This window comes from Asparagus officinalis, chromosome 2 (assembly GCF_001876935.1).
Source record: "Asparagus officinalis chromosome 2, Aspof.V1, whole genome shotgun sequence".
NCBI lineage: Eukaryota > Viridiplantae > Streptophyta > Magnoliopsida > Asparagales > Asparagaceae > Asparagus > Asparagus officinalis.
The window spans coordinates 83,699,273-83,709,391 of NC_033795.1; the positions used below are offsets into that span (position 1 = coordinate 83,699,273).

Below are 10,119 nucleotides of genomic sequence, written 5' to 3' on the forward strand. Positions count from 1 at the left end.
CGGTTTCTAATCCCTGCCCCTCTTCGTCGCCGGAGATTACTGTATCAATAGAGCTGATGGGAAAGCGTAAGAGGAACGAGAATGGTGGTGGGCCCGCTCGGGGCCCCGACGAAGGGCAGCAGCACTGTCCCGCCACCGTGTTTGTCTCCAACCTCCCCTATTCTTTCAAGTCCAAAGAGGTGCGTTTCTTTCTTCTATTTCTTTTTTTGTTTGATTTCTTGTTGGAATTTGTAGCTCATCGAGTTTTTCTCCCTTTTATTAATATTATTATTATTTTTTAATCTTATTGGGGTTTGATTCAGTTGGAAGAAGCGTTCGTCGAGGTGGGCCCTGTGAAGCGCTGCTTTATGGTAACCCATCAAGGTGGGTAGTTGACATAGTGCAAATTGTTGCATTTTAAATAAAATTGATTTAAGATTTACTGCTGCAGAATGTTGGTATATGGGACTTTCTGATGTGATTGAAAAGATAATAGTTTGGGGATTCATATATTTGTTGTTATATTCATTGGCTTGATAGCTAAGCAGCATAACGGAATGGGAGAAGACAAGAAAGCCAAGAGTTGTATAATTTCTTGAAATAATTATAGAAGTCAATGTAAGACCTGTGCGCATCAGATTTGTGTGTAGCACTGGATTTTTCATGGAACCATGTTTGAACATTAGCAGCCATTTCAGGTTGAGAACATGCAGTTCTTATGTATTTCACGTCGTTTTTCATACTTGTATATTCTTTATGTTTACTTGCGTGTATTCAGAAAGACAGTTTTGAAGGATGAATTGTTCTGGAGACCTGTGTTGAAGGGCAATTTGGAAATTTCTTGGTTTTCCTCCTTTGAGAGACATCATGATTTTCTGCGTTATAATAGCTTTTGTTATGTGCATCCGGTACTATTCTTATGATATATGAGATAATCTCGTGTTTCTTACACACTTTCTTGCCTACAGGTTCAGAAGTAACTCGTGGCTTTGGGTTTGTCCAATTGTAAGTTTATAGACTTGCTCTGTTTCTCTTTTGATATTGTTAAGCTAAAAGGGTCTCTACAGTTGGTTACAATTTGCAATAATATTTAGATTTATCATTTTTTTCCTTCAAAAATTTAGGGTTAAAGGTATAAATAATTTGACATTCAAATGCTTTACTCGGCTCAGGTACACATTTACACGATAGAGCTCTTCTTAAACTGGACTTTTGATGCTTCTTGAAAGTTGAAACATGACAACATCCTCTATTTTCTTTCGTTCATTCTAGCATGTCTTTGTTTCTAACTCATATATTACATACATGGCTTGCTCATTGTACGGACCAGCAATCTTCTCTGCTCTTGGGATATGCAGAGCTTGCCATCCTAGAATTGAGTGGAGTTCTTGGCTCTATACAAACGAGGCCTTGTTAGGTTGAACTTGAGTTAGAGGCATGCTATGTTTGTAGGAATCTCAATTTCTATTTAGTTAGGACAGTTAGCAAGTGATTTTGTTTGCTAGAAAATAAAATCGAGCTGTTTATTGGCCCTGCTTTTGGGAAGGATTTTGTACTTTTAAGTATACTTGAAGGATGTTATCTTTACCACTAAGTTATGGAAGTTACCCAGTAGCCCTCGAATGGACTAAGGCTGAGATTTTCTTGAAGTCTGTAATGGATACAACAGACCCCTTATTCTCTATATCTTTTGCATAAGGTCTCTGGTCATTTAGAAAGTACATCCTCTTCGGCACAAATCATCATATGCACTACTTGTGAACTATATCTCATATTTCTTTTTATTGTCTTCAAGTAGTTTGGGATAACCGGTTGATGTTTTTTTAATGCAAAATGACCATCTTCATCTTTCTCAAGCTGACATCTTAATTCATTCTGGAGTCTGTGTCTGTTAATCTGTTTATTGCATAAACTCCTCTTTTGTAATATAATAATCTATTTGGTACTTTAGTCCTCTACGTGTCTCCGGTAGTTGGGAGCTCATATTTAGAGCTAAGATTTTAACTTCCACATGAGCAATCTCAATCTTTAAGGTTTTTTGCGTGTTATGCTCCATGTCTTTGATGTAAAGGTTGACTTCGTTCTTTGCAGTGCTTCTGTGGAAGATGCTAAACGTGCCATTGAAGTTAAAAATGGATCAGCCATAGGTGGTAGAAAAATGAGAGTCAAGCTTGCAATGCATCGCCTTCCTAGGGATCAACGTCAGGAAAAGAAAAATAAAGGCAAAACATAGTATTTCAGGATTGCATCTGTTATCATCGCATTCTTTGCTTTGTAATTCTTGTCTACCTTCAGTATTAGTGAGCCTTCTGAAATTTGGTGGTGGTTCTTGTTCTGCAGTGTGTTCGGAGGAGATAAAAGCAGATAAAGATTCAGTTTTTCTTTCTACTGGTCCAAAGAAACACAATGAAAATACGCAGACACCAGATCCGCAAGAAAAGAACCAAGAGGCCCCAGGTTTAGCTTGTTTTCCATTTTCACTCAGTCTGTCCTGCTATCTTTTTATTTAGATTCTTTGACTGCTTAAAAATTTATTAAGTTGATGATTATTTCAGAAACTTTAGCAGCAACTGGTGGCGCTCATCAAATGCCACAACCTGATGGTGTCCCTACTGATAAAGCAAAAGGCTCAGAAAAGCAAAGGTAACATGTTATCTTTGTGGACATTTTCTTTGAGATGCAATTCCATTGATTCAATAGCAGTTGAATTAACTTGGTCTGATTTGGTCCCTGAATTTCACTGTGAACACTTTTTCATGATTCCTTTTGTTTATTGTTAACTTCTCATACTAGATTCCTTGTCCAAATGTAAGACAAGGTTACGCCATAAAGCACTATTCTTACTATTAGAAGTTAAATATTTCTCAAGAATGCTGTGTTTCAAAATTTCAATCCCTGCTGTTGCAAGAATAATAAGGATATATTACCTTAGTATTGCATTTAACTCTGTATACATAGGGTTCACAATGTTAAACATCTATTTGTATTTAAACTGAACCTTAAGTTTTATTATGACTAAATCTTACTTGAACTTTTTCTATAGATAGGTATACACGAGGTTAAGCAACACATTGATTTGTCAACTTAAAAAGAGAAATATAGAACTTCTAAATCTTACTTAAACTACTTATAAATATGGGTTGGATAAGTATGAGAACATTGAGAAGAAACACTATTAACTGAAAAGAATGTTTGGTTTGATGAAACCTTTATATCAGTTTTGAGTATATAAACTACTAGTTTGCGGTCCGTGCAAAGCACGGTATTTTTGCTACAGTAATCCCTTTTTTCTTATTCATCCCCTATTATGACTTTGGAAGGAAAGATCCTTATGGACTTAAACTGCTACAAAGTCTGGATCATATTCATCCCCGTGTAGTTGTTTAGAATAGTGTTTGCTCATCATTAGACCTGTCTAAACTATGCCCATCTTAATTCTTCATTTTACTGTAAAAAACACATGCAGAAATCTCCTTCATAATATGACTGATTTAATATATATTTTTTTCGTTTTGAAGGGTTGCTAGAACAGTAGTATTTGGTGGTCTTCTTAGTTCCGAGATGGCAGTTGAAGTATTCCATCGAGCTGGCGAGGTTGGCACACTATGCTCTGTAACTTATCCCCTTCCAAAGGAAGAAATTGAACTTCATGGTTAGTAATATCTGCTTCTTTCTGCCCATAATATTCTTAATTGCAAGATTGGAAATGTATTATAAGATCATGACGGACCTTGTAGTGTATCTGATTATGCTATTGCATCAATGAAATTATCAGATCCTTTTATCTCTCTTATTATATGGGTAAAATCATAGTTCATATATCAATTTACCTAATTTCCTTGCATATTAAATAAAAATGATGAACTTTACTGAGGGCTTTATAATTATAACATATGTGAGACTGCTTTAGGTCTTGCTCGAGATGGATGCAAACCAGAAGCTGCAGCAGTACTCTTTGCAAGTGTCAAGTCGGCATGTCGTTGCGTAGGATTGTTGCATCAGCAAGAGATAAAGAATGGGCGTGTGTGGGCACGCCAACTCGGTGGGGAGGTATATCTTTCAGTGAACCATACTTGTGTCTGATATTTTGACTCTTCATTTTTTAATTTGTTAGTTCATAAATATATAATTCAGTGCAGAGCTTGTAAGATCAACATACTGTATTTAAATTAATATTAGCTGCAAGTTGACATGCTTTCTTTAGATGGCTGCATCTTTTGTCATAGTTTGGGTTGCTCTATAAACATGTTCCTAGACTATGTCAAACTTAACCTTAAGTTCTCCGACACACTTGTGTACTCATAGTAATCTTACTTCATAGTCAGTTACTATCATTGTCCTGAAGTTCTTGGATGCACTTGTGTACTCATAGTAATCTGACTTCATATTCAGTTAACTAGTCGTGAACACCGTGCAAAGCACGGCACATTATTATTTTTCGCTACAGTAATCCTGATTTTAAATGCGACTACAATTTTTAAGTTTTGAATTGCTACAGATCCGCCTCTGCTACAGTATTCCAGTGTGTTACAATGACATTTTTTAAAATGCTACAGTACCCCATCTCTGTTTGCTATATTAATTATGCCACAGTAAATTCTACTGGTAGCATGAATAGTGAATCTTGGGTTTTCCCATTTGTATAGAGGAGTAGATGCCATAGAACTCTGAAAAATAGAAATTTTGGCCTTGGCCTTCAATGTAAAAATTTATCAAAGTTATGTAAGATCATTGCTGTTGCTCCTGTTTCGCTGCTATTGCTGATTACTTCTTCTACTGCTATCAGTGTTGCTACTATTCGGTTGGGAGGAGGGATCTTCTTCTTGTTATTGTTGATATATGTTGGTTTCTTAATGTTTAAATTTTAAATTTTAATCTTTTATATTTGGGAGGAGGGGGATTCTTTACTCTGTCACTAATAGTTATGCTTGACTTATCCTTTAATTTTTTTTGGCTACCCTTGTGTAAGTTTGTGACTGAAGGTGTCACAAATTAAATTCGTGAAGCATGTTCAGCTGAGCTGTTTCATATGTATGATTGTTTTTCAGGATGCATGTTTAAGTGTGATATAAAACTCGAATGCTTTGCTGACTTGGAAGAACATTATGTGGTCCTATTTGGTAAAGAATGAACTTAATTTGTTACTCTTATTTGGATAGTGATCTTTTAAGTTCTCTGTTTTTTCTGTGAATTATAAGTCACTGTTGTATTAGCACATTATATTTTTGGAATTTTTATGGTTGGTTTCTATGCCTTTGAGATTATTTTGTAGCTAGCATATATTTGGTTGACATGTAATTGTGGAATAATCTTGATATCTGTTAGGTGCTCATCCTTATGTCATCATCGTCTTCATTTTTCTCATCATCATCCTTATTATTTTGGTCGCTCTTTTACTTTCTTTTTTTGTTTGATATATTTTTTTCTTATGGCTTGACTCAGGGATCTAAGATAAGCAAGTGGAAAGTGATAGTCAGGAATCTTCCGTTTAAGGTATTGCATTGTTCTGTTTGTTTCTACCTTTTGATATCTCCCAATTCCCAACTGCACCTTTTATGAATACAGTAACGATCAGGCTGAAGTAAAATTAATATGCAGATTAAAGTTAATGAGATACGAGATATTTTCTCCTCCGCAGGATTTGTCTGGGATGTATACATTCCACATGTTTCAGAACAAGGGTACTAGAAAACTCATCTCTCTTTTCCTTTGATCTGATTTTTGATGCCACTATTGATCCCTTATGTCTTTCAGGTTGTCCAAGGGTTTTGCTTTTGTCTCTTTTACGTCCAAGAGGGATGCTGAAAATGTATGGTTTCTGATCATTCAATAGTCTTGACAAAGTTTTGAGTAAAAGTAAAAATTATCTTAGTAGCGAGACTTTCCTTTTCAGGCCATAAAAAATATCAATGGCCGAGTAGTTGCGAAAAGATCTATTGCCGTGGATTGGGCTGTCCAGAAGAAAATTTATGTTGCTGCTACAAAATCTACCTCTTTGCAAGATGGTAAGTTATACTCCTTTCATCTTCAGTATTTTCCTTTAGCTTTTCATCTCAAAATAATAGTATATGGTTGGCTGCATTATCCCTGTTTATATGTGCTATGTTTCTTGGTTGTAATGGATAACTTTCTAACTACTAGATTTGGACTTCTAGTTATGATGTTTGTTTGAGATCACTAACAATGATGTTCATGTGAGACTTAGAACTTTAGCCTTCCATTGAATTTGAAATATCTATTAGTGATTGCATGCTGATTTAAAATTTGTGAGGTTTATCATGCCAGTTAAATTAAACTTTACATCCTTATTTGTTTTGTTTTTAAATTTTCTTATTTATCTGGTTAAACCAAGCACCGACCTATGTGTCTTTATTTGTTCTTGGAGCTAATGCCTTCAACTCAACTACTTCTGATCTACTGGTGGATGCAGGATCAATTTCGCTAGAGTATAATGAAACAATACTTGGCTTATAAGCCATAATACTATGCATATGCAAGAAAGATCAAAATATTCTAAATTTGTAAACCTAATACATATGTGTGCACACGCACACGCCTGTACATCCATATGAAACCGAGCACCACTCCTTAGTGTTCCCTGTTCAGTTCTGTGCACACGCACACGCCTGTACATCCATATGAAACCGAGCACCACTCCTTAGTGTTCCCTGTTCAGTTCTTGTTGTGCATGTCTATTCGCTAACTTTTAGCTTTCATTATCCTACCTTAAGCTTTCTGAGTTATGAACAAGTGCTACATATCTAAAAGTCATTTCTTTATCCATCTAGGTTTACCGTGAATCAATTTTGGAATCCTTATTTCTTCCAATAATTAAGTTTGTTTGCTAGGACTTACGTTTTAACCTATGTTTTTATCCATAAAGCCGTTTTCACTTTGTGAAAGCAGCTAAGTTTAAGCAGATTCATCTTTATGCTGTTGGAAATTAAATTTTGTATAGTTCATTCTTAATGTTTGTTAGCCTATGTGATATACGCACCAAGTTGTTCTCAGCATTTCTAGGATAGCATGTAACCCTATTATTGTCTCATCTATTTCTGCATTACAAAATTTAAAATAAACACAGAAAATATTAGGTACGAATTTGTCTTTTATGTACATGTTTTACGTAAACTGTTTTTTTTTTCTGGTAAATATTATTTTGTTGTAGGACAATCAGTTGACAGTGACAAAGAGGATGATGTTTGTGAAGATGATGCGAGTATTGAGGATGTTGAGGATCGTGGTCTAGGAGAAAGTCAGCATCCTTCTGAAGAAACTTATACAACTCAGAAAGGGTCAGCTGCTGATGAGAGTAGCATGCTTCCTGCAGAAGTAAATTTTGAAAAGGAGGCAGAAGTTGCAAGAAAGGTTCTAGATAATCTTATTAAAGCCTCAACTGGATTTCAGCCATCAGTGGGGGGGAACTCGAAGAAAACTGAAGGCACTGAAGAATTACTGAATGCAAGTGATAAAGTAAGCAAAGAACCTACTGTTCCTGGAACGAAGTCCACTGTAGATACCAAAAGATCTGAAAAAACACCTGAAGAACTCAACAAGAGCAAAAGTGATTTGGAGAGGACAATCTTCATAAGCAACCTTCCGTATGATATTGGTAACGAAGAGGTGAAGCAAAGGTTCTCAGTATTTGGGCAAGTGGAATTTTTTCTTCCTGTCCTTCATCCCCTCACCAAGTAAGTGGCATTTCTACATTTTTTTAGGGCTTGAGCTTTAATATCAAGACCATGAGATGTATCAAGATTACTATCTAGTTAATTTAATTGGAAAAACATGCTGGTGGGTTTTGACTGGACAGACGACCCAAAGGAACTGCTTTCTTAAGGTTTGGTAAGACATCTGCAGCTGATGCGGCAGTTACTGCAGCAAATGCTGCTTCTGGTTTGGGAGTTGTAATGAAGGGGAGATCACTCAATGTTTTGAAGGCTTTGGACAAGGATTCAGCTCATAAAAAGGGCCTTGAGAAGACAAGAAATGAGGTTCAAGATCGTCGTAATTTATATTTGGCAAAGGTAATTTGTCCCTTCTTTTCCTGAAAATGCATATAATCATATCATTTTCTGGGAAGAAGGATAACATCATTTTATACAAAAGCAGGAAGGTGAAATTCTGGCCGACTCTCCAGCAGCTGAAGGCGTATCAGAATTTGATATGAAGAAGCGTGAAGTGTATGTTATTCGTCTTTATTTTAGAATTTGTCCATGCTAATTTTTTTGCTGAGTTCATTTTTTTCAAGTTATATGACGATGACATGACCCAACTGTCTTTTGCGTGCTTCAAAAACACACACCATATGTACATTGGATCATTGGTTCTTCTCTGCCTTGATAAATCAATTTATTTTGAGACCCTTTTCTTATAGGTTGGCCCAGAAGAAGGCAGAAATGCTTCGTTCTCCAAAATTTCATGTATCAAGAACTAGAATTATTATTTACAATCTTCCCAAGACAATGTCAGAAGAGGATGTGAAGAAGCTCTGTATAGATGCTGTTCTTTTTCGTGCTTCAAAGCAGCAGCCTGTTATTCAAATGGTTTGCCTACATTGGGTGAAAGTATGTTCATTGCCTTGCATGTTGATGGTTTTCCTGATAGTTACACTCTTTGCATCCAGGTAAAACTCTTAAAGGACGTCAAAAAAGGACAGGCTGTTGTCAAGAAACACCCACGTGCTGTAGCTTTTGTTGATTTCAAAGAACACGAGCATGCGCTTGTAGCCCTTAGGGTTCTTAACAATAATCCAGGTAAAAAGGTTTTTGAAAGAGTTAATTGATTCTATTCTAATAACCATTGCAATCAATAGCAACCTTAAACTGCCATTTAAGAATCAATATTCTCTTGGAGTTATATGATTCATCAAGATGTGGTTATTTTGCATTCTAAACATAATTGTTAGGATTGATTGAGTTGCCCTTGGGTTTCTTCTGCCCATTACTCTTCCTGACTTTTCCTTAACGTTCATTCGAAGTTCGTTAGTTAAGTTTACACCTCCTTGTAGTCACTAATATAATAGTGTCCTTGTGACACAGAAACTTTTGGCCCAGAGTATCGACCTATTGTGGAATTTGCTGTTGAGAACATCCATAAAATTAAGCACAGGAAAGCCAAGTTAAATGAGAGTCATGGCAACTTAGAAGATGGAATGAAGGGGCACAAGAAAGCTAAGTTGGATTCTTCAAATGAAAATCATGGCAGCTTAGAAGAAGGCATGAAGGAACACCGTTCTTCATCTCAAACAGAAGATGCTAACACAAACCGAAGTCATAAGAAAAAGTTGAGAAACATGAAATCTAAGAAAGGCCATAAGGAATCTTTTAAAGAATATTCTGAACTTAGCGAAGGAACGAAAGATAATGTGACTTCAAGAAGAAATAAAGATTCTTCAGCCAAGTTAAAGAATGGGCCAGTTGCAGCTGAGCAAACCACTGAAAAGGTTAGTATCAATATGCGGTGAAAAAAAATCTGCCCTCTATTGAATGTTATTTTCTTTTGCCAAGTATAAGATTTTCTCTCCCCACTTGGTATGTATGCCTCTTTTTAATACCCTACTTCTATTTATGCGAAGCACATATGAATGCTATTTTCTTCTGCCAAGTTGCAGCAGAGAGGTCGACTGAAAAAAGAAGCAAAATTTACTTCAAAAAAGAGAAGAAAACCACAACAAACCGAAGAACTGGAGCCAAAAGAAGAACCAATAGGCACCTCAAATAAGAGGAAATTCCAAAATGCTGGTAAAGAGCAGCAGAAGGAAACAAAAAATGCAAAGAGGAGGAGAGCCGGGGCTTCAGATAGAGAAGCAGAGGATAAGCTTGATATGCTCATACAAAAGTACCGTAACAAGTTCTCGCAGCGAAGTTCTGATAAATCTAAAGACGCTGCGAGTTCTGGAAGTAGAGAAGTTAGAAGATGGTTTGAATCATAGTTCGAAGATTTCTCGGGAATGAAATTTTGCTTGTATACTTAATACTGCTGTTATAAGGGTTCGTGTTTCTGTTATGATTTATTGTCTTAATTGTATCCGGGATGTTAAGTTAGTATAAAGTTGATGTGAGTTTACATTTCACGTTTGCCTTCTGCAATCATAGTCCGATAATGAAAAACTGCAATGCTTCCTCTTGATAGTGTTAA

General features: G+C 36.1%; 1 protein-coding gene across 4 annotated transcripts; it reads left to right on the forward strand.

The window, feature by feature from the left end:
• On the forward strand, positions 7 to 10,119 carry LOC109831920 (RNA-binding protein 28-like). Of its 4 annotated transcripts, none has more exons than XM_020399396.1 (19): positions 7 to 179; positions 303 to 363; positions 948 to 984; positions 2,071 to 2,201; positions 2,320 to 2,436; positions 2,535 to 2,622; positions 3,498 to 3,631; positions 3,890 to 4,029; positions 5,422 to 5,472; positions 5,578 to 5,660; positions 5,734 to 5,788; positions 5,873 to 5,984; positions 7,148 to 7,670; positions 7,793 to 8,006; positions 8,092 to 8,162; positions 8,357 to 8,525; positions 8,606 to 8,735; positions 9,021 to 9,424; positions 9,587 to 10,119. In XM_020399396.1, exons 1-19 carry the CDS (start codon positions 57 to 59, stop codon positions 9,911 to 9,913), a joined length of 2,970 nt encoding a protein of 989 aa, XP_020254985.1. In that variant the 5' UTR covers positions 7 to 56; the 3' UTR covers positions 9,914 to 10,119. The 4 variants fall into 4 exon arrangements, with proteins under 4 accessions (XP_020254985.1, XP_020254986.1, XP_020254987.1 ...); XM_020399397.1 differs by having other exon boundaries at positions 9,593 to 10,119; XM_020399398.1 differs by having other exon boundaries at positions 9,596 to 10,119.